Here is a 25,255-nt window from a genome sequence, read left to right as displayed (position 1 = left end):
GATTTATTCTTGCAGTATCAAATCATCCTTTCATCCTTCAGAAGGTTAAAGACTATTGTCCGTGAGATTTTTGTATGTAGACATGCACAAGCATTTTCCTTGATGCAGTGATTCAACAAGCAAAGTTCAAAGGATCAGTAAGAAACCATAACTTTTGCAATGCTGCCTTATGTGCTCTGGCAGCAAACAAAGAGAGTGAACAAAGATTCATCACCTCCCTAGAGAAAGGGGACAAGTCAGTAAGGCAAGTGGAGAATTTATTTTTGGCTGACATCAGATCATAGGAGTTCTTGCCATAGTTTGTCTTAAGTTTGCTAAAAAGTAAGAAATTGTTGTCTGTTATTTTAGAATGGTACAGTTTTGGAATACAGTGCAGATTGTGCACTTCATGTCTTCATTTAAAACCTTCCCCCCCCCCCCCCCCCCCTTTTGTGTGATACTCCTTTTTAAATCACAGGGGTGAACACAAAGGCCAACTACTTAGGATATTTTGCTAACAGATTCCTCTCCGGGGAAGAGGCTCATGAACGAGGATTTAATTCATTGAAGAAAATAAGCCTGAATTAATATAATCAGTGAATTTTTGTTCAGATCAATGATAAGCGAGCAGATACTCTAGAACTTTATTTTAGTGTCAATGTCTGGAAGGATACCAAGGATCAGATGGATTGAAAATGAGCAAAATATCTAAAGCCTTCTGAAGTGACAAGTGTCCATTAGGAACAAACCAACCATTTTATTGCAAGCAACAGAATCACCACTTCTGTGGCTGTCCTGAGTATGTGAAGCGTATCATACTTTTTTTTTTCTCCAGGCTTAGTCAATAGATAGGAGGCCTGTAGGAGAGATACCCATTTGTAAATCAAAATCCGGATCTAGAATATACCAAGAGGGTCAGCAGCGTACCTGGTACAGCTAGGAAGCTGTGGCTGATTACAGATGATAGCATGATTACATTGTGTTACTGACTTCTGTAAGCTAGAGTTTAGAGGGGTGTAGTGTTCGTGTAACTAAGGTTTTATCTGCTTGTTAATCTACTTACAATTTGAAAAGTTCAACTGTCTATAGTTGTTTCTTTGGCTTAAAGTTACCTATGTATTTCTGCGTAGAAAGATGTTACAAGACAGCTTGCTATGGGGTGGCATAAAGCTGACGTGTTTCTATGGTTCATTTATTTTTGGTGTTTTGTGTGGCTTGTAGAGCAGTGCTTCCTGTCTTGACCCTCTCACAGCCTGTTGACTGTACTCCATGCTTTAGACTGCATTTTGGTCTTAAATACTTGTTGATAGCTGCTTTTCAGTAAACCTCTTGTGTTTTATAAGTATTCAGTAATTGTTTCAGTTGGTCTGATACTAGACCAACTGATGCTGGAGTCAGAGCATTGCCTAAGCAAATGTTTATTATTTCTTGTAATTGTTAGAGGTTTGTGAATAACCTACATGTTTTCACCCACAAAAACACTGAGAGCTAACTGTGCGAAAGCACTGTTTGGTAGCAAACCTTTTAATGGGCTGTGGTTAACCATGCTGTTAAATGGGCTGTTTTAAGTTGGTTCAGCCACTGATGATCTTTTATGTAAAGTTTCCCCTCTAGAATTCTGATGAAAAATAATAGTGTGAGACAAGTTGAAAATACTCTGACTGCTATATGCTTGTTATTTAGCTAGATCAAATTTTAAAGAAATACTCTTAGATCATCTTTGAGGTTGTTTCTTCCTGACCAAAATTGTTTGATTTGCACTTAACTTCCAATAATCAGTATTAATAGAACAATTCAAATGGATCAGGTTATTATATGACAGTCAAATAGGTCCATGTCAGGAGAGACCATTAAATCACTTTATCTGACCTCTGCAACTTGGACTTTATTTCAGCTAGAGTGCTTTATCCTCAAGAGAGATGCTACCATCAGGACCACAATCCAGATATCTGTATGTCAGGGAACTGGCAGGGTGAAATATGCCCTGGCAAACATTCTGAAGGAAGAGTAGGGTGAAGTCCTACACATTAACAGTATTGATCTTTGAGAAGTATTCCTGTCAAGGGAATAGTCCGCCACCCATTACAGCATTTGCTACGTCTTGAAGAGATACCTGATCCTTTTCCCTTGGCATCTATCTGATGTTTGGTAAGAATCTGTGAAGCCAGCTGTGCACTGGAGGAAATATTGTTTCTGATCTGCTATAGGCAGAGGATCCTAAGCTTGAGACCTGATATAGTTACTGCTCTACCATAGACCTACACATGGTATGAGGATGTAGAAAGCAAAGCAGAGCCACTTACTTTCTCAAAAGCTGCAAGAGAAGATTTGTGGAATACATAGTTTCACAAATATACACACATGAAGGCTAAAAAGATCCACTAAAAGCATATCACTCTTTTTCCCATTTTGGTCCTTCCCACCTGTTACTCACTACTGCTGTAGACTTTCTCAGCAAACGTGTTTTTTTACATGACCTTCAGAAGTATTTCATAGTGCACTCTCTTCAGAATCTATTACCTTTTGAGGAAATGTTCCTTGGTAAGCAAGGAAAGACTGGAAAGTTTAAAAAGTAATTTGTATTTTCACTTACCTTTAATTTTCTCTGGAATAATTAAAAGCTGTTAGTTAGTTGACTGGTTAGTTGACTATTAGTAAAAATAAACTAGAGGAAAGAAAAGGCAAGGCAGGTGTCAAAAACAGCTGAAGGTATAGTTGAATATAATCTGGTTAAATGAATGGTTATGGTAGGGTTTTCGGTGAAGAAGAGGTCAATTTTGATTTCCAAGGATTAAAGCACATAGCTTTTACTTGATTTTGTGGTAAGGCGTTACATTATTTGTCTAAATCCAGCCTCGTAACAAGCAGCAGCATGTCATCAGAATTAGTACATAAATTAAATTTATTTTCTCTTTGTTTTGCCCTTTTGGTATCAAGCCAAAGGGAGTTGAACAGTGTTTTTTACCTTGTTTCATTCCATGGCTCATCTTTTTCAGTTTGGCTTTTGGGATGCTGCTGTTTGCCTCCTTCTTCCCAGCTGTTCACTAGAAGATTCAGGACTGAAGCCAGTTCATTTGCTTTCCTACTTTATTACCAAAAATGGCAAAATTTTGCAAATGTTGTCATTTTCCCACTTCAATAATAGATAATAAAGTTGCACGTGGGAATTTTTGCATATCTTCAATTTTTTGAGTGTGGGTGGAATACTATTTCAGGCTCTTACTCTGAAATGCTACAACATGAAAGACTGTATTATGTTGGTGGTTTGTTTTTTTTTTTTGCATGATAACCAATATTTTTAGCATATTTCTGATTCATCTGAATCGGAGATAAGCTATCAGAGGCACAGAAACAAATGGTCACGTATAAGCCCTGGGTTTCCTTTCTCTAAACACCTTCAGAAGACAGAGTGTTTTGAGGCGCTTGCTGTGTAGAGAATAGGGGGCAACCTCCCCCCCAGACTTCTGGGAAATGTGTGGTTTTTCTTTCTGCATTTTACTAGAGGAAGTTTCTTGACATCAGCTGTAATTGAGTTTGATGGGACCTATTTTGTATCTGTGGAGGACAAATTCTGTTGAATTTAAAGACTTAAATACTATATTGTGCAAGGTGTTTTGTTTTAATTGTATTTTTATATCCTGTACAGGTTTATTGGAAAATGTTTGGGCAAAATTTTTTTCAAAGACAAGTGGAAAGTAAAAATCTGTTCAGATTCCTATGCTGTATCCAGGGCCAGGTGTGGATATTGTGAGGAATTACTAAAGTAAATTATCTGGAAGTAATAAACTTTGGCACACCATATTGCTGATGTGAAGGGATCTGTAGCCTTAACACCAAATTAACGTTGAATAATGTAGCATGTTTGTGCCTTCCTGCTCCAACTTCGAGATGTAATCGTATGACTTCCGTTGCTCCTTCAGCTTAAGGTTGTCTCCACCCTTATTAATGAAAACATATGTGGCTGTAAAACACTTCGGTTTAATGGCTATTATGTAGAGTGTGTGTTAAGTAGAGCAGGGAAGAATTTGTGCCCTGGGAAGTAGAGAATGGCGTTTGAGAAAAGGGCACTCCATTGATGAGTGCTGTAATGATCCAAGCTTGAATAATTTATTTTCCCAAGTAAAAGTATATGTTTTGATAATGCTGGTCCTTCAGAAACATATGTAAATCTGTATGTTTAAACCAGCAGTTGGTATTTACTAAAGCTTTTAAATTAGAGCATGAGGTTGAAATACCGTGCATATGTTTGTGGTCTGCTGGGACTGTGTGTGTCTAAGGATTGCTCTGCACACGTTGTTAGGAATAATCAAAGAGAAACTCCGTTGGCCTTTTGAGGGGTAATGATTTTCTAAGATACTAGAAATAATTTGAAGGGATCCAGTCAGGAATTTCTCTCAAAATATTTGTGCTGTACTCACCACACCCACTCACTTGCTTAATATAAGATTCTTTTGAAAAGCTTGCATGCAGATACAGAGATAACAGTGTCATGTAAAGAAATGGTAGACTATAGCTCACATCTCAGGAACTGAAATATAGGGATAGATAATTTTTGTGTAAGGTGGTTAACACATAACCTAATAGGCTTTCAATTTCTATATTAGAGATTGTTTCTTGAAAATATGAGTAATACTGGGGATCAGTGAATATGTATGCCGTAGTTCTGTATGTTGGGTGGAGCTGCAGAACTTTAGCAGTAAGGCATGATGTGAATTATACATAAAAATGCCTGTGCGCTGCAGAACTTAACACTTGCAGTAACACAGTATTGTACTGTATTAATAAGCTGAAGGGGACAGTAGGCAATTTCCTTCAGCTGTCACTTCCCAGAGTCTCTCTCCCTTCTATCTGCTGTACCTTGTCTTCAGTGGTGATAGTGTCTTTACGTTGAAACTGGAATTACATGGTTTTGACCATGATTTGTTTAGCATGTGACAGCATAATCAAAAATGTCTATGACATACTAGTGATCCACTTGAGCACAGATGAAGGACAGTATTACATACTGAAGATCTGTTTCTGGGAATTTCTGTAGACTTCTGTTAAAAAAAAAAAAGTGGATTTCAGTCATCAGACATTTTGGCAACAGTCCATGATTTAAATGACATTTTGATTTCTATTCAGGATGTCTGACTGATCAGAAAACTGACTACTTTTTTACATTTAGCTTGGTAGTTAGAGGTACTGGATTATATATGTATCATGTAAAAGATAAAGTATTAATTTCATTTTCTCAAAAAGTGACTATCTAACATCAAATGAAGTGTTATTAACTCATCCAGTGTCTAAAAAAGACCTTGTGTATAGTGGTATTTATCTTTTAATATTTTTACTTTTTGTCAGTCCATGTGGCTTTATTTACTGGTATATAACTAGAAGAATACAATTTTTAGGTGACATACTCAGCTGTCATGTATTGTTTAGTTCTTGTGAGAGCTGTTACAAATGTATGCATGTGTTTTAATGATCAGTTCATTCAGGGATAGTACTAAGTTGCAACATTTAATCAGATTAGTTCTTTGTAATCATGATAAATCAATTAACTTCGCTTTTGATCATGTACGTTGCCCAAGCCTCAAGCAGAATGAAAGCAACTACCAAGACTGAGAAAATTCTGTATATCTCCCAAAAATTCCCTGTGCCAAGTTTCACGTTTACTGCACCTTGTTTCCAGGTGTGCATAGCAATAATGCTGTTGCTATTCTGTGGTATTCTGTATTTTCTGTTTTGAACTGAGGGATTGGTGTTTTCAGTAAAAGTTTACCTGAGTTTGATTCTTCCCTCTACATTAGATACCTCTGTAATCTGCATTACTGGAATTCCTTGCTGTCATCCCTACAGCACCTTTGTGACAGAGGTAAAGTACCAACATCTGTTTGCAAGTAAAGAACATTGCCCCGGAGAGAGAGATGTTAGGTACCAGATTTATAATGCCCCTAGCCCTCGCCACACACCATTAAGGGTTGTGGCGGTAGGGGAGTGTGATGTGGGGCTACAGGAGTGGAGTTTGTGATGCCGTTTTACATAGCTAGGTTCTGCACTCAGTGAATGAAGCACGTAAGAATGAGGTTTGCAGCAGAGAATGTCAGTATGTAAAAACTGAACTTCAGCATGCATGTTTGCAGCTCTTCTAGGGGTGGTTTTGCTGGCATTCACCAGCAGCTGCCTTTCCCCAGCACAAGTATCTGCGGATTCCTCCTGAGCATGGGTGACTGCTTGTTTAACTACACAAGGGATGAAAAAACTGAAGGTTCTGGTGAAGAAGTGTTAAAGCATTTGGGGAAGCTGGAACCAAGGCCGGGGCACCCTAAGCCTGAAGGGCTTTGCCCTGTGTCTCATTTGGGAGGGAGTGACCTGCCCTGGAGCACCAGGCAGGGCTGGGTGCTCGCACACTGCTGTGGCTGCCAAAGGCCTTGACGCCATGCCGCTAGATGATCTTTTACAGGCTTACAGTTTGCTCGTGCACATCTAGTTCGTGCTTAGAAGTTGGATCTGCATAATAAAGATGGTACAGACCCAAGGGGTGCAATATTCATGGGCCAAAGGGAAGAGTATCTGTAGTGCAGTGTGGGCAGTCATTTGGGAGGTTTGGAGTTTGGCTTATTTTGTGTATTTAGGCCTCAGTGACTTGCTGAAAATTGTGTCATAGGCTGCTGAGTCTGAACTCTAGTCCATTAATGGATTATTTTTTTTTCCTCCTTATAACTTCAAAGCAGACTTAAGCCATTGAACAAACTGCTGTTTCACAGACTGTTCATTAACGGCACTGCTATTACTTCTTTACCCAAGAATTCACATAGTTGAAACTGATTTTAAAAATAAGCTTGCCCATACTCTGGTGTCTTAAACCTGCAGCGGGGAAGGGGCAGCAAGCAACATCCTTCACTGTTGCTTGCTTTCTGCTGCTGCTTTGGCTGTAAAGTTGAGGCAATTTAGTTAGGCTTTTTTCCCCCTCTTTCTTTTTCTTTTCTCTCCCCTTTTTTTTGCTACTCAAAGTTATTTTTTAAAATAGAAATAGAGAAGGCAGAAGCAGTGATTGCTGTAGGGAAGTACTATGGAAACCTGTCACGACAACAGTTTCAAATGAAAGCGGATCTTCAGCTGTTTAAAAAGTCATAGTATTTGTCAGATTTTACTGTCCCCTCTAGAGGCAGAGTTGGAGAGGAAGGAAGTGTATAGAGAGGTGTGGAGGAGAAAATACATATTCTTGCCTTTCACTGGGGGAAAATGCATTTCTGGGCTCAGCCTTGCAATTTTATATCCTGCAATGGACTTACTATCTGGGGCCTAAAATTGCCCCGTTATTTAACATGTTATAATGTTGTTGCTAGCAATATTGTCCTTTATGGTTGCTTAGGCACATTTGCTATAAAGTCTAGCTTATGTTTCCAACTGTTGGTTTTTTTCCTTTAAAGAAAACATGGGCAGACACTTCCCTTCTTGAAAGGAAATATTCATAAAACAAAAAAAAACGTTACATACAGAAATAACTAAATAAGTATACTTTCAGCATACATTTCAGTTATGGATGATTGTCCGTGTTTTCCAGACATAAAATACAAAGCATGATGTGAATGTATTGGATCCCAAGTCACTTGATATTTGTTCTCTGTGCCCTTGCACATCCATCCAATGCATTTTGTTGTTATTAGTAAAGCATGCAGAAGATGAAAAATGATGTGAATATGGTACTACTAGTAATGTTATGATTAATAGATTTGCTTCTGTCTCCTGTTACATGCGTGGTACCTCTTAAAATTTGCTAGCTGTTTCAGCACTATGCTGATGCGTAATAGTGTAGATACATCTCTATATATATGAACGTGAATGTTTTTGAATTAAAAGAAACGTTTGGAATGCCAGTGATTAATCACTAAAATACAGTGTCTAATGGCACTACCTGGGGATATTCCAAAAATGTGCAGTGAATTCAAATACCAAACTATTTCATGTCACTGCAGTCACTGAAGTTCCTGGGCATATTTTGTAATGTTTGTTGCTCATATTCATTGCCGCTAGAAGTACTGGAAAGCAGTATCTAGTAAATACAGAATATGTAAAGGATATTTAAAAAAAACAAACCACAAAACCCCAGCATTTCTTAAAGGATTATTAGGAAAAAAAGACTAAAAAGTCTTGTTGGTGGAGAAGTCCTAAACTAGTAGATTAATCTTTCATGCTGTGTAAGTGTAGGAAATTAGAAGCTTTCCTTTAAAATTTACAGAGGTTTTATTTTCACATTTTGACTTAAAATTTTTTACTGCTGACTTATAAAGCCTTGAAATTAACAGACATGGTGATAGTCTTTTCTGTCCTGTGAGATCCTGAGTTTTCAGATTTCGATGAGTCTGTGTGCATTTATTAAAATATGTATGCTGAATTAGAAACAGATTATGGGATTGTGAAGGCTTTGTCTGCTTTCCGATGTGATACAGAAAGCTTTGTATCACTTTGCCATTGTGCATTTGCCCTATATAGAGGTAATTTAGGAAGCTTAATGCAACTGATGTCCAACTGTGACACAGTATTTTTATAAAAGTAAAATTCTTCACTGCTCCTAGCCTGTGTAAATGGTTAATTAAAGTGGAATGACAGATTATGTGTCTGGGTTTTCTCTTTAATTTTTTTTTCCTGTAGGTGTTTGTGACTCATAAATGCAGAATTAGACTGAAAATCTGTGACTGGATAATGGAGTATTTGCAAGTACTTTACTGCACTTTTCAGTGCAGCACAACAAATAGCCTGCACTTTCCGGTGTTTATTTGTAAGGATTTATTATTCTGTGGCCCTGCTAATCCCATCATTTCTGTTCCTGTTTTTATGATAGTGCAAGAAAGTGGTTTATAAATAGTTTCTATAAATGGATATTCCTGAAAATACATCTGATCTGAACAATATTTTTATATAACTGTCTTTTATGGTAAAGTAATAAGTGAAAATTGAGAAGTCATTAATGTTTTATATCCCTTCACTCTGCTATGAATCATCACTTAGCTATTTGCCAAAATCTTTGTGTTCTGTTTAGTGACAATTTTATATGAGAATCAGCTGGATAATTTCTAAATTCATTGCTGGTCCTTTTCTTTGAAGATTCATCTTGATTAATTTGGCTAGTTGCCAACAAAATGTTAAAAATTAATCTTCCCTTGTACATGATATTTTAAATACACATTAACTTAGAGTTCAATAATGCTTTTCAAAGAATACAGATAGCTTTATTGGTCCAAAAATTGTAGCAATTAAATAGATTCTAAGGAATTAGCAGCTATGCATTGTGTGTGTTACGGGGGGAAAAAAAAAGTCAGAACACCTTAGAAAGCTATCAGAAACCACCTTGTGTGTTAGATCTTCCAATTGAGACTAGTTATTTTGAAATACGAAACATTTAGTTTTGTTTCTTACCAATTAGTAAATGTCATTTGTGATCATGAAAAAAATATTCCTCATAGAGTATCCGTCATGAAAACACAGGAATGTTTCATAACATTGAGTTCAGCTTTCTTTGCAGACAGAAAAGATGTTACATTAGAGGCTGTTGCGTGGTCTGCTTCTGTGTTCTGGTTGTCCATCTGTTTAGGTGGTTTCTCTGGACTGAAAACATGGCAACCATTATGGCTTGGACAGCTCTGACCACCTTGCAAAACTGAAACTACACTAAGACTAGGTAATACCTGTAAGGGCTAGAAGGTATCTGATTCTAATGCTTTTAAGATAATTAATGCAACTAAGAGAATTGATTCATCCATTTATATTCAGAGAGTTATGGGCCACCGCTATTCAACAACTCAACTGTGAAAGGCTTTGTAAATAAAATATGCTGTAGAGGAGACAGTGGAGGAGACTGAGGACAGTTATGTGTCAATGTGGAAACTGTATACTAGTTTAGGAGTTCAAGGTAGCTGCAAAGAGAAAGACATGGATGGAAGGAGCTGTTATGAGAACAAGACTACAGAAGGGCTGGAGGATGGAATAGGAGATCAGAGAATCCCAGAATGGTCAGGGTTGGAAGGGACCTCTGGACATCATCTAGCCCAACCCCCTGCTAAAGCAGGTTCATCTAGAGCAGGTTGCACAGGATCACATCCCATAAACTTTCTTCTCCTGATTGAGTTTTGCTAGAAGCTCCTTGCGCATCCATGCAAGCCTCCCGCCCCCTATCCTCAATTTCTTACTCATGGGGATGCACCTCTTGAGCTTGGAGAAGGCGATGCTTGAATATTAGCCCACTCTCTCTTGGATCCCCCTATGTAAGTCCCTAACCCATGGGATTCCTCCAAATAGGTCCTTGAGGAGGCCAAAGTTAGCTCTCCTGAAGTCCAGGGCTGCAATCCTACATGTTGCCCTGCTTCCTCCACGCAGGATCCTGAACTCCACCAGCTCGTGGTCACGCAGCCGAGGCTGCCCCCAGCCTTCACATCCCCAGCCAGTCCTTCTTCGTTTGTGAGTCCAAGGGCCAGCAGCAGACCTCGCTTCGTTGGCTCCTCCATCACCTGCGTCAAAAAGTTGTCATCAGCGCTGTGCAGGAACCTCCTGGGCTGCATGAGCCTGGCTGTGTTGTCTTCCCAGGAGGTGTCAGGGTGGTTGAAGTCCCCCGTGAGAACCAGGGCCTGTGACCGTGAGCCTTGCGACTGGTTGACTTCCTCTTCCAGATCAGGTGGCCTGTAGCGAACACCCACAGCAGTGCCCCCATCTTGGCCTGCCCCTTAATCTTTACCTATAAGCTCTTGGCTCACTCTGCATCCACCTGCCCCTCGGGAGAGCTCGATTCACTCCTGTTAATCCTGCACATAAAGAGCACCTCCACCACCTCTCATTGATGGCCTGTCTTTCCTAAAATGTATGTAGCCATCCATGACAGCATTCCAGTCACATGAGCTATCCCATCATGTTTCCGTAACTGCAGTGAGATCATGGCCCTGTGACCGCACGAGGATCTCTCATTCTTCCCGTTTATTCCCTGTGCTGTGTGCGTTCGTGTACAGGCATTTTGGAGAGGTACCTGAGCACGCAGGTTTCCCAGGAGGGGTGCAAGAGGATCCACCATAGCCACGCACACCCTTGAGGTGGCTGACCTTGTACTCATCTTGGGGGGCAGCTAAGGAACATATATTGTTGCTCTGGTTGGCCTATCTTATTCCCCAAAGATGGATAAGGTGGAGCTGTTAAATAAAGAAGTGATTTTTGCTTTGCTACAGATCAAGAAAGGCAGGCTAAGATTAGATCTTTTTGAAAATAGTTGAGGTAAGATTGGAATGAGAACCATAGAGGTTTTTCTTTATCAGGCATTGCAGTGCTTTAATTACATGGCTCTAGTCTTTATAGAATGAGCTTAATCAAAACTGAAATAAGGTAGTCTTCTTCCAAAGTCCTTGTGCATTTGCGTGTTTTATACCAAATTGATTAAAATTATTTCTGATTTGGTTTAAATAGTCAAAAGTAAACAGTGTGTATGAAATTCTCCTAGGATTCCAGGGATGCAACAGAGCAGAGACTGACCCGGCTTTGGCTGGGTCTCTGTATAATCCATCCGAGTCTTTTTAATTCGTACTTTCATGTATCTGTCTCCCTTCAAAACTAAGGCTACACTGAGGTTCTTTCTCTCCAGATAAGATAGTATGTTATTGTTAAATGCCTCTCCCAGACTGTAATTCTATTTGTGGTTTGTACTGTTGACTGTTGATTGTTAACAGGTTCTGAAATAATGCAATTAGGTGATCCAAGAAAAACATATAAAGCATTAATAAGCCAGATCTGCATAGAGCAGAGTGAAAAATATGATTGACTAGCCATGTTAGTCATCTAAATAAGATAATATAATTTATTTCGCCTTTTTCTCAGGTTAAAAATCTGTTCTTCGTCTTAATCTTCTTTGAGAAATGGGTGTTCCATTGTGTTCTTGATCAGCTACTCTGTGCCATGTGAAGTTCTGCATTATCGTACATTTGGAGGTGTTCTTATGTTAACAAAGGATTTAAAGCTTTGGATTTGCTTGAAGTGGAGTACAGAACTGAACGTTCTGTTGCATTAGAAAGGAGAAAACTTGCGTCAAAATGCTGCAGTTCCTAGGTGATGAATAATTTCCTCTGCATGCAACAAGTTACCCACTTAACTGCTGATTCTTTTCTATTATCTCCTTTCTTTCCTTTTGCAGACAGCACCCCCAACAGTTCCTATTTGTGTGAAGCTTTCAAAATGCATTACTGGGAGGTAACTGAAGTGAGGGTTTGGGACTGACTTTTTTCAGTAGCAGAACTGGATCCCGTATGCGTGTGCTAGCTGCAGGCAACGCTAGGCATAGTATTTCTTTATCTTTAGATGACTTAATTTTTTTTTCATAGTTTTACTATTATATAGGTTTGCTGATTTATTTTTAAAGAGGCTGCCCATGTATTTTTAAAAAGACTAGAAATATAAAATGTGTTTCTTTAAATGTGGCATCTGTAACAGAAATAGGTCAGTCTTGTCATGCTGCTCCCAGTGGACAAATTTACAAGAGGGCTTGGAAGACTGATATTACTGTCGGCAGGCAGGTAACACTGCCAGCACTGGAGAAGTGTGACTAGGTGTGCGTACAGATGCTTGTTGTCTTTCTAGCAGGCCTCAGTTGAAACTGCGTGAAAATGACTGCACATTGGTACATTTTCCTGGAACAGTAAGTGGAACTAGGAAGGGAAGATGGAGCAGGAGAAGGATGTCTTGTGGCTCATTTGAACTAGCCAGTCTCTGCACTGCCAGGCCCTGAGCTGCCTGGTCTGGTAGACTCTCCTTTTAACAGGGAGGTGGATTAGGTGATCTCCAGTGGTCCCTGCCAACCTCAGCTATTCTGTGATTCTTCATCAATTTTTCTGCAGACCTGGTTTCCTGTAGCTGTGTGATAGAAGGAATTTGAACTTAGTATTAAGAATATAAAAAATGTTTTGAACTGTGATCCAGCAGTGAATCTGACATTGATGGAAGACTGTAGTTCAATATGAAAATAATAACAGAAAAGTATTTAAAGTAACTTTTTAAATGTCGTTCCTTTTAAGTATTTGAGGGCACTTCAGGGCTGTTGACAATATGGGCACAGGTTCCAGAAATGAGATACTGTCACTTGCAGAGGTAATTATTATCTTGTTGCAAAGACTAGCGAGAGAACAAGAAAATCCAGATGGCTTTTTGTAGCTACTTAAATCATTCAGAGCATACCATTTAAAGGATATTTTGTCTAAAATTGGATTATTTTTTTTTTGTAAACAGAGAAAAAATGTTGCAACCCTCCAGTAGCTAATTCCTAATGTTAAGACTGAGTTAAAAGTAGAATCTGACATTCCTGTTTTGTAATGGCTTTGTTCAACCAGTTAGCAGAGTGAGCACATACATAACGATATTGTGAGGTGGGAGAAAACATCTGGTTGCAAGCTGCTGTCCAAAGATCAGAATTAGTAATGAGATTTTGTGTCCTGCTACTACTGCACTTCAGTAACGGGACTTGAGTCAGCAGGTACAAGTTTAGGTTGCCTGTGGACAAGAGAGGTGCTACAGCCTTGCCCTCTGACCTGCATCAGAAAGTGATAGCTGTGCTTTTAGCAGAGAAGCCACAACTTCAGATTAACTGGCAAACTGGTTCATTATTGATGAGATCTTTAGAGGTTAAGTTGCGTAAGAGGTGAAAGAAGCACTTTAAGAAGCTTGATTTGGCTCAGATGCCCCCATTTCCTTGTTGCCTTTTAGTTATCATTGTTGTGTATGATTTCTACTCTGAATTTGTACTCTTTCTACACTCAAATACAGTATTGTAGGATAAAATTTATAATTGTTGTGGTCTAGTTGATCTAGCTGATCTGTCCTCAGAGGTGCCAGATACTTTCTTTGAAATTGCTGTCACGTTGATAGCCTAAGGCTTGGTAGACTTTGGAATATTGCATGATGTTTCATGAGATAATTCTTTACAACAGTTCCTGATGCCTTTCTGTTCCATTAGCTCTTAGCCATCTGTTGCTTTGATTACACTATTATAGAGAATAAGTATTTTGGCAAGCAGTTCAGCTGTGTTGAAAAATCTTGTTCCTTTGCTTTCTAGTATTTTATTGCTGCTGGTTTGTTTTTTTGGTTTGGTTTGGTTTGTTTTTTTTCCTCTCTCAACCTTTGTAGTGCAATGTTTCTTGTTATTTACTTCTTGTTATTCTAAGAAACAAAATTTTGACCTAGTTTGAGGACATCATGAGGTTTATGGCTGTGCTTTCTGGCTGTCTTCCTTTCCTGTGAAAGTCCTTCTACCAAAAGAAGTTGTGTATTCCAAACATGGGCTGACAGAAGGTAGGTATTACAGCCTAACCATATTTAAATATTTAGCTTTGGGATTCTTGCCTCTTAAGGCTTAAAATGTGCTTTTCTAAAGTCTAGCATAAGTGTTATGTCAGTATTACCTCCTATAGAAAATTATAACATCTTAACCTCTCACTCTTCCCAACACTGCAAAGGTCAAAACAGGAAGAACTGGAAAATCATCAGAAAGAAGTCTGTATTCTCTGGCTTTACATTGTCAATTTGACCTTTTCATGTATTGCTCAGATTTTAAAGATGAACCGAGGAAAAGACAGATGGGGTGATAATGAACATAAGAGACGTGTTTCCCTAAGTAGGCTCATTTTTAGGAGTTGTGATATACCAATTAATTTTTTTAAGGCATGGACTTTTGGAAATGAAATAAAATACTGGGTTTAGACTGCAGCCGAATTTCATTGGCATTAAATGTCTAGTTTTAGGATTTTGTTAATTTTTCCTGCAATTAAAATAGCTTAAGTGATACTGCAAAGCAAGAGCCCGAATTCTTAGTAAATTATTAATTCTGGTTAGTAGGTCGTTTTACCTTGGCTGTGGCTGAGTTACCTGCACTGCTTACTTGCTTGAGCTCTTTAAATTGAATTGCAACTCTTCCTGTAGTTAACTTCTCACTGTTTTTCACTTTCGGTGTCTGTAAGAGATGACTAAGAACTGCATGTAATTGATAGCTGCAAGTGCTTACAAACCCTTCCTCGGTCAGTTGGTCTTCAAGTAGTAGTGCTTGTCATTAGGGGTAGTAACATTATTTGTGGGGAAGTTATTTGAAGGAGGCCATGTATTGTAATGGTAGCAAGAGGGGAGAAGGAGTAAATGAAGATCTGACTGGGGATTTTCAGCCTCACAAAGGGGTCTTTTTTTGGATTATTTAACTGAACTTGTAAAGGTGTACTGTGTTAGAAATTGCAACTGCTATCTTCTACAATCAAAATGAGTTGTGTGAAGTAAACGTGGAACAGTAACTGAAACAGTTCCCCATCTAGTAAATCAGCTATCAAATGAAATTGATTAATACTAAGTGCCCGTTAAAGATACTCAGGAATATCATTCTGGAAACTGTTTTTGCATTTAATCTGGAAGGACTGCAGTAACCTTTTGTAATCCTGGTCAGAGAATATGTGTTACTTTACAAATGTGGTTATTTCAGTGTGTGTCCTGTTCTAGGGTTATTGTATTTTAATACTGGCTATTTCTTGATGGCTAGGGAAAGTTGTGATTTTGTTCAAAATATTGTTCATGGCATTTCTTGCTTGCCACATTGTTAGAACAATCTGTTGAAGTGATACCTGGACTGGATTACCTGAAGTAATTATGGATCTTCCTTCAGCTAAGCAACATATCTAATTCTTTTTGTACTGTGTTATGTGTTTAGTGCTTGTGTATGGGATGTGGTAAACGTTTTACCACGTAACAGGTAAGGATATGTCAGCACACTGAAATCACAGCTGTTGCGTAATATGAATATGTTCTTATATATATATAGTGAAAGCTTTCTGTTGTCTTCCTGCCACAGCCTTTCCTGAACAGGGTCATCTGTTCTCTGCAGAATAATAAAGATTTTCAGTCAGAGTTGCTGTTCTGATTTTAGTAAGCAAAACATAAATCTTCTTGTATACATTAGTAGCTAGGGAACATCATTTCTAAGGGACGGACTAGTCCAAGTTTGACTTCTCCATATGTGGTGCTTCCAAACTGTCACGTGAAAGAAAATTTCCTCAGAGAGCTCTTCTGATTATGTGGTGCAGGCACTTGTGAAATTTAACTGCATGACAGTTAGCAATTAATTAGACTTGTAACACTACTTCTTTATGAAGGTAGTTGTAATTGTCACAGGTAGTATTGACCATAAATATTTTGGGCCATTAACACACCTTCATTTGAGAAGGAAGTTTATAGTCCACACAGGTGAGAACCCTGCAGCATGTCATATGGACAGATTTGCACAGGACAAAGAAATAATGGTATTGAGTTCCCTAAGACAGCACTGGTTGAAGAAGAAAGGTCCACATGGTGAATCCCATACCCAAAGAAGGTGGAGTGTGAGTTTGGAAGCTGTGTTTGTAGCACTTGAACCAATTAGTTTTGCCTGTCTTCCAGGTTTCTTATTTTTGGTTCAGCCTTATGCTAGGAATCTTCCTGTCCCCAAATTAGCTCCGTGTCATCACCACACTCACCTGTGAGGAGCAGGCTTTCTCATCCAAGCTGTGTTTCTAACGGTGAAAAGTGATATTGCTCTTTATTTAGACATGCTGTCAGAAAATTGTTCTGGTAACGCTAGTGCCAATCATAAAATAAAAACCTACAATGCTGGACATGATAAAATAGTTGCAGTGTTGGCAGCTGACAGAAAAAAAATGACTTGGTTCCATCCTAGGAGATATTTTCAAATTGGAAATGTGATATGTACTTATTTAAGTCTCTAATGACATTTCTGTCTAGTCTTCACCCAGTTATCTTTGTGGGAAAGGAAGTGACCAAACGGGGTTCTGCTCTGCAGAGTGACTGTAAATGTCGTGCTGGACTGGACAGCATCTTCTGGGTTATTGAGTCTAGTCGCCTACTCTTGAAAACAACCGCATGATATAATTGTGAAAAAAACATTCATGCTTAATGACTGCATGTCACTTATTTTTCTTCTTGTCTGTGATGGACTACAGAACCAAATGGGATAGGATAAAATAAATTGAAAATTATGTTAGTAAAATGAACAATTCTCAGTGATAGAGAAAATGAGCAAATGTGTTTGGTATGAAACATGTCTTCATCATTGCTGCTGAATGTATCTTTATGTTTTGCTAAAACATAAATTGAAACATACATGCCTTTTTTCAAGTGGTGGCTAATACTGCCCTTCTGACCAAACTATTTTAATATGTTGTCTGATGGATGCTGAGAAAATGCTGTGCTTTTAAATATTTGTGAGAGTTTCTTTCATGGTAGAACTTGCTTTTGAGCAAGTTGATTATTTTTTTTTTTTGTCTTCATACATTGAACTGATGATTCACTGAGTCTTCCTAAACTCTTAAATTTGTGGAATTTAGTCTCCATATATTTGTAACATACTATGCTGTGACATGCCAGATGGAGGAGCGCTTTGAATGGAGAAGGGTATTATTAGTGGACTTAACTCCATCTCTTCTTAGCTCCCTGCTTCATTATAATTTTTGCAATCTGAGGATCACTGTAGTTTATCTTTGAGTAGGTAGTGTTGTAGGCCTACAGTTTGTGGGGTCATGATTTTATTTCACTTGTGTATGGCATGCACATTAAATTATATTGTACTGCCAACATATTACTAAATGTTCTACTATTTTTCTTTGCCTCTACTCTCTTGATTGCCATAACTTAAAGTTTATGGCATATCTATAAATATTTTTAGGATGCTAATTTATTGTGTAAGAGGATATTTTCTTTTAAGATGCTACCTTGTGAGAAGCAGAAATGTGTCTTGCTGTTGTTCTAACTGCCCATACGTTTTTACATAGTAAAACCAGCCTGTTTTGGTTTGGTAAAAGCTACTACTTCTGAGCCTTCATTTACAAAATAAGATACTTAAAACAAAAACAAACAGGATCCAACGGGCAGAGATTCTAAGGAGAATGCTTACAAATTGCTAAGTGTAAGTGCCTGCAGTGGCAGACAACTTGATTATAAAATACTGCTAATAAACTCATAAATTCCATCTCGAAAAGTTTTATTATTTTCCCAGTTGTTCTTGTTGGATAGCTGTTCTGAATCTTATTCTCTGATGTGATTCCATTTTCCATTGTAAGTCACTTCTGTAGTCGGGTGGTTTTTTTACTTTGCGTGCTTTCCATTTAATAAAATTTGAGGCCATCTTTTAAATCTCAGAAATGTGTTTAGCTCTAAGCTTTCTCAAATAGAAGGAAAATGTTAGGGGCAAATTCTTATAAATAAAATCTCTTGGTAGTGACAAATTCTGTAATACTGATTCTTAAATTTTTGTCCAGTGTGTATTGATGATTAACAGTCTAATTTTGAGATGTGTATGCAAGCCTGAAAGTGCAATCATTTGTTTTCTTCCTGCTTTCCAACATTTTCTTTCCATATAATAATTTTTGTCCCAAGAGATGCTCCATTTTTTTTTAACATATTGTCTAAACCTTGGAACTAGCTGTGCATAAAAAATGCAGTTCTCTTAGGATTAGTAATAAATCAACAATGGACTTAATATAGCTTGTCTGAGGCATATAAAACACAAACTGTTTTTTGAGGATAGAAAAATACTGTATATGAAACAAAAAAAGTTATTTTATTGTACATTGTCAGAGTTTAAATATATCTGTAATTCATGTTATACAAGATAAATACATGAGCTAGAAGCTCTGTCAGTGGCCACGTCCACAATTTAAAGCAAATAAGAAATAGGCCACCTGCATAATCTTTGTTCTATTCTGATACTGACTTTGGTACTAGATTTGAAAGATAGATTTGAGTGAATAGCAGGTTTCCATAATTATGGAATGTAAAAAATGTGTTTTGGTTATTCCCTAACTATTCCTAACTTCAGAATGAATTGTTTGACAACTTTTGGCTAAAACCAGTTCTTCAGAAACATAGCTTTGTTGGAGCACATTTTTGTGGGTTTTGGGTTTTTTTTTTGACCAGTAGCTGCAGAGTAAGTTTACTGAACTATGATGTGGGAACTCTGAAATTCATTTGTCTGAAATTATTTGTGCCTATACAGCCTGTTTGTCAGGAAAGTATCTGACCATTGGTTATTCAAGGCTGGATAGTGCCCTGCTTACCTCTTGATACTGTTCTGGTTTTTTTGTAGCTGATGTAAGCACATTAAAGTCTGACTGAAACCAGGTTGACTGCTTACTATAGTAGTAAGGTATTGATTTTATATTACTGGACTCTCTGCCTGGTTTTATACTGGTGTGTTTTCTGTAAGAATTAGAACACTTTTAACAAGAAAAACTGATAAATTAGGTCAGTCTTCTCTATCTTCGCCTTCCTTCCTTTCAGCTTCATTCTCTTTCTTCCAGTTTCTTTTCATTCTATTCCCCATCCTCTCCCCATTTATATTTTCTCTCTCTTGTTCATTCTATCCCCAGATTCCCTCCTTGCATTATACCACTCTTAATTCTCTGACATCTCATTAATCTTCCAGTCTTTATGGCTTACTTTCCCACCTCCACAAGCACACCTACAGGATGCTTAGAAATTTTACAGCATACCCAGTTATCAAAAAACTAAACCTACAAGTCCCAGACCCGTAATACTATGCTGGGAATGCTCATTAACTCCCACACTGTTTAGAAAAAGAAACTGGTACAGTTAGTACAAGGTCTGCAAACCATAATACGTGCCTAATATTCCTTCGCTTTCCACTGAATGTGGAAACTCTTCATTCGAGTTGGGGAAGGAGATGAGAGATGCCTTTTTTGCTTCAACTATGGTTCTGGTCTTTGAAGAAATCCTGGAAAGAGTAACAGGAATGTGTAGTTACAGTGCTGTGACCTCTGCAACGTTAGGTTTGAGGAAAATGCACTGTTCATCAGTGGGTCAGAAAACCTGTGGCAGCAGGTGGAGGTACCAGCAAACGAATCCTCAGCACAGCAGCCACACAGCTTTACTGCTGCCGTGTCAGTGCAGTTCCCCACACTGGAAAGGCAGGTGATCCTACCCTCTTTCTTTGGCTCAGGAGTGTCTGGCTGATAAAAACTGTGAGCTGGGGAAGATGAAGCAGAGTGGCATTGGTCTTGCAGCAGACCATTTCAGTGTTAGCGGCTACTACAGCTGCAGCCACCAGCAGGAAGAGTGCAATGGGATAAGGTCTTGCTGCCAGAGGAGAGTTGGAATGGGGTTTCTAGTGGGGTGTGCTTGTGGTCTCAGATGCTTCTGTCCAGTCTGGGTGCCAGGATTTCTTTTTGCCAGGCCATGTTCTTTACTGCTGGCAGAAGTCACTAAGAAAAATGACAAAAGACTGCATCTCTAATGTGTGTATGATCAACTGAGCACCCCCTCCACTAATTGCGCGTGATTGCTAAATAAAAAGCAGTATTCAGCGTATGGATGACAGTGCTTAGTTTCCAAAGGCAATAATTTGAGGCTTTTCTCTTGTTAAATAGCACCCGTGCCAGTGTTTAGTGTTGCTCAGTGGAATCATTGTCAGATTTAATCTTAATCAAAGGTCTCTTAAACAATGGATCTGAACAGGTTTTGGATAGTTTTCACACTCCTGTATTTTGGAAAAGCTCTAAACAATACGAGCTTTTTGTGTGCGTGTGTGTGCAGGCTTGGGAAATTATCACTGTATTGTATTGTCTTGCACTCTTAATTCTGCTGTGAGGAAGAAGTAGTTGTTCAGCATTAGAAATGTAGACTTACAGGCTTAAATTCTGCAGTAGTTGGTAGTAGTGGCTTGACCTGCTTGCCTGTGCTTGTCCTTGGTGTTTTTTGGTTGTTTAGGGTTTTTTTTAAGTCTGTATCACATTTAATTAACTGTTTGGCACTTAAATTACAGTACTGTAACAGATACTGCATGTTAAAACAGTATTACTGGCTACACCATAGCTGAATATAGCTGTACTGTAACTAACCTTGGAATTACTGGATCAGTCACTGGTAACCCACCCCAGGTAGATATTGCCAGCAGTGTTTCCAGTTCCTTTTTTTCTGTTTTTCTTATTCAGAGGATAGCACCAAAGGAAGCTAAGCAAAGCATTGCTAAGCAATCAAAGGAAATCAATCCTCTCCTTTACCCTCTGTTCTCTGTTATACAGTAAGGATGCCATTTATTTAATTTTAAATGAAATCAGTTAGTATACTGACCTTAAAGATAAACTTGCCCAGTAAAACAGTGCCTCATCATGGATAAAAAAAACGCTATAGTACAGTTAAAGATAATAGTTATTTTTTAAAATCTTTTCTTTAGAATCCTACTCAGGTGGGAACTGCTCTTCAGGTTTTCCATAACCTTGGGACTTTGAAGGATACCATTGCTAATGTGGTGGATGGATACTGCATAGTCCTGGAGGAGAACATAAAAACTGCTTTGGATATCAAAGTACTGACCCAACCATCTCAAGCTGTTACAAGAGGTATGATACTTGTTTTAGAGAGAATGATAACTGATTTTTTTACAGAAGTGTACAGTATGTAGTCAAATGGAAGAAACTTTCACATCCAAGCATGTTACAGGAAGATTTCCCTGCTTGCTTTAAGCAGTAGGGGATGAGAGTAGGCATGTCTCAGAAATTGTCTAATACAAAGCCAAAATTGGGTCTGTCTCTTGTTACTGGGCTCAGAGGTTTTCCTTTAGTCCACATCCCCCCTCTTTTACTGACTTGCCTAGAAAATTGGCCTCATTAGTTTACAACTTTGGAGCATTTTCTTAGCAGTTTGTCATGGAAAGATGAATCCAAATTCTGCTTTCTTTCTGGTGGTGAGAGGATCGCAGGTAGAAATTCCTTGCAGGCAACAGAAGAAGTCTGAAACTACATGGTGATGCTTTTGTCAGATGGAAATAATTTCAAAGCAGTATATTTGATATGTAGGAATGTTCCCACATGTTAGCTCAGATACCAAAGAATACTGAGGAATTGGGCACGCAGGCAAATTGGAACTTTGGCAAGATGAACACTTAAAAAATTTTTTTAAAAAGTTTTGCAACAAGTTAAGGATCCAAAACCATAATCGCTAGCATAATAAAGAAAGAGAGCCCCTCTGAAGGAAAGTGTGATGGTTTAGAAGCTGCACACACTTCAGCTGGAATATCACTTTTTTTTTAGCAGTTAGCCTATGAATTTAAGTCCTGAGCTGGTAATACCTGATTTTTTCACAGCCACTGTCTTTGCCCCATTCAGGTGGCCCTGGTAGAGCTGCTATGCCAACACCTGGGAACACAGCAGCTTTTCGAGCCGCCCTCTGGACAAACATGGAGAAACTCATGGATCAGATCTGTGCTGCTTGCGGACAGGTATTCAGCAGCTAATTCCTGTCTGTCTAGTAATACAGTTTTGCATATAAGATGTTAGATGTCATTTTTCCTCTCAATAATTTCTTTCTTACAGGTGCAGCATTTGCAGAAAGTATTGATGAAGAAAAGAGATCCTGTGTCACACGTCTGCTTCATAGAGGAAATAGTTAAGGTAAAATTTAAATTTAGCTGAATATGTTTTAATAGCTCTGTTAAGGAAAACGTTATGAGAGAATGCTTTTATTTACGATTTTACAGTTCCATAAAGATTTGTAATTAAATTAATGGGAAAGTGTTGAAAGTCAAACTTAACATTGAAAGCTGTATTTATGGTTTGTGAGTTACATCTGTAGGGTGTAAACATGTTCTTTTTATAATAATTTATTTTGTTTTCCTTAAAGGCAGCTGATAAGGCACCACTGTCAGTTTTTATTACTGATCATTAATGTCATGCTATAAAATACCATGTGATTTGAGTAATTAATTAAGTCTGTTAGTTTGCATAGGAGAGTGTGTCTTCATCTAACACTTTCAGCCATCTGTTTCTCTGCTTCTTGGCAATTTCTTCTTTGAAAAATAATCATGGCTGTTCTTTTGAATACCTATTCTTTTCCATTCAGTTGCATTGTTTTTAATTCATATTCGGAATAATTTGATTAACGGTCTCCTTCACTGTTAGAAACAGAATTACTGAAGCCGTCTCATCTACCTTAGTAGATGAGAAGAAACAAAGACAAAAGATGTGTCTATGCAGCCATCTCCTTTTCCAAGTATATTTAATTTACATGAACTTAATTTTTGAAATATGTTGGGGGAGCTCTTCCTATGCAGAGGTGGTTGTCACAACAGTGAAAGCAAATAATGAAGGTTTCAGACAGCACTGAAGTTTACCTGTCTGGTAAGCCCATCTCCAAAAGATGTTGCACAGAACATCAGTTTTCTATGAGGCACTTCAAGCTTCTCCTTCTGTGTAAAAAAAACCACCACAAAACAAACCAAAACCGACACAAAACATCTCAAAAAGTTTATTAACTTTTAGCATATTTTCTTCATTTAAAAGTTCAATTTGGCAAAAAATATCAGTTGCTGCCTGGGTGCAGCCCTTCAGTAGATCAGCATGTTCAAGGAGAAACATTGAAACCTAGAGACAGAAGGAGGAACTCTGGAAGGCTCAAGAAGAGTTGGGGTGGAAGGGGAGTGTAGATAAATGAGCTTTTGGTGTTCATGAGTAGCCCCCACCCAGACCCTCTGCTTCTCACTTTCACTCTTCCCTTTTGTAGAACAGCACTTGAAAAGGGGATAGGAGTTTTTCAAGTTGTTGAGGATGATACTGGAGGGAAACAAAAAGAAATCTTTTATCATCCTGTAGAATAAATGAACAGGGAACATGAAACTGAATAGGAGCTAGATGCAGGGTATGGAAAAAGTAATTAGAAATAAAAGGCTTTGGTGTTGTTATGTGCTAAGCATGTTCCATGATCTCTTTGATTCCCCTTCTTTCCCTTTGACTTCGTACTGCAGGATTGCATCTTCAGTGACAAATCATATTTCCCAAGTAAAATCCATCTGTTTCTCCACAATTCTCTCTCTTCCAGTTAGTTTGCTCTTCAACAGGTGTTTTGGTGTAGTATAACACTAAGCTGGACAGTTGTCATTCTCAGTGAGGCAGCTAAGGAGTAGTGGTGCATCCTCGTGTGATGCTACCAGAACACTCTCAGCATGACACGCTACTGCTGACAGTACTGATGCTTTGCTTTCTTCTTACCTGAGAAGGCTCAGTATAGCACAATGTTTTTCTTGGCTCTTCTCACCATTAAACAATTTATTCTAATGTCCTTTGAAAAATGTATGGCAGCAGCCTGCAGATGGGTGAAGTCACACCAAACGGTAGAGCTGTTATTTAGACAGGGTGAGACAAGTACTACATGCTGCTGAAATTCAAGTGTATGTACAGATGACTATATGGGAGTATGGATTTTTGTGTACATTGAAAATAGATATAAGTATGAAGTTGGTGTTTTGCCATTTACTAATGAAGATTTCATCTCTTATTAATCCAACCCGAAACAACATGCTTTCCTCAGCAAGTGTTCTGGAGAGGGAGAAAAGTTTGATTTTCTTTATTGTATTCAGTTTCATTAATAAACTGAGCAAATGAACAAAACAAACTAAAGGTACTGACATTACACCCATTCGGGCAGGGCAGCATGCCCACGCCAGAAGATAAGGGAACGAATCATCCACTCTACAGTCTGTGCACTAATTACTGTTACTGATGTCAACATTGTTATTGTAGTCATCTTCTGCAGCAGCTGTAGTACCACTTTGCCTGTCCATCTGCTTCCTTGTTTTGATTACTGCAGTGCAAGTATCATCCTAGGGGGCATAAGAGAGGAGGAGACCCAGCCTTTTTAAAGCATAAGTCCTTTAATAGCAAGGAAGCTACTTGCCTTTTTTTTTTTTTTAATAATTCTCTTTTTTCCCATTGGCCATTTTTTGTGTCTTCCTCTTCACAGTTCACACAGCCTGCATTTTTTCTAATTTTGTATTATGATCTCGAACATGTGCTTTCTGGCCTTCTAATGACCTGTTACCACAATAATATTTAATAGTGTTGTATCCAAAAATGTAGTTTCAAACCCACTAATTAGTTAAAGGATTCACAAAAACTCTCCCTTAAAAAAAAAAAAAAAAAAAGAAAACAAAAATCTGACAGATGGAGAAACTGAGGCACAGAACTTGCTAAGTTTATAAATACGGGAGTTCAACAGGAGGGCAATGACAGCACCCGCATCTTTTCTGCACCATGGTTTCTTTTACAGAATTAACTTACAAATTTTTTCCACCAGTAGATGTGGCCAAGAGTTAAATGACATACCCTTACATGAGACTTGCATGAGTATCATGGAAGAATCTGGAGATTAAATTTGCTGTGCACTTTTTTCCATTCCTTTCCTTTGCAGATCTAGATTTTGGTATTTTTCCTTTGCACAATATAAAATGAAT

The 25,255-nt window shown here is 38.3% G+C and overlaps 1 protein-coding gene across 1 annotated transcript in view; it reads left to right on the top strand.

The window, feature by feature from the left end:
• The window catches only part of COG5 (component of oligomeric golgi complex 5), a 183,336-nt gene that overhangs the window by 95,837 nt on the left and 62,244 nt on the right, over nucleotides 1-25,255 (top strand). The window contains exons 8-10 of the mRNA XM_055808013.1: nucleotides 21,206-21,371; nucleotides 22,137-22,249; nucleotides 22,344-22,421. Coding sequence (XP_055663988.1) covers nucleotides 21,206-21,371; nucleotides 22,137-22,249; nucleotides 22,344-22,421 — 357 coding nt within the window. The remainder of the gene's footprint in view (nucleotides 1-21,205; nucleotides 21,372-22,136; nucleotides 22,250-22,343; nucleotides 22,422-25,255) is intronic.

This window comes from Falco peregrinus, chromosome 6 (genome assembly GCF_023634155.1).
Source record: "Falco peregrinus isolate bFalPer1 chromosome 6, bFalPer1.pri, whole genome shotgun sequence".
Lineage (NCBI taxonomy): Eukaryota > Metazoa > Chordata > Aves > Falconiformes > Falconidae > Falco > Falco peregrinus.
This window is presented reverse-complemented; position numbering and strand designations above follow the sequence as displayed.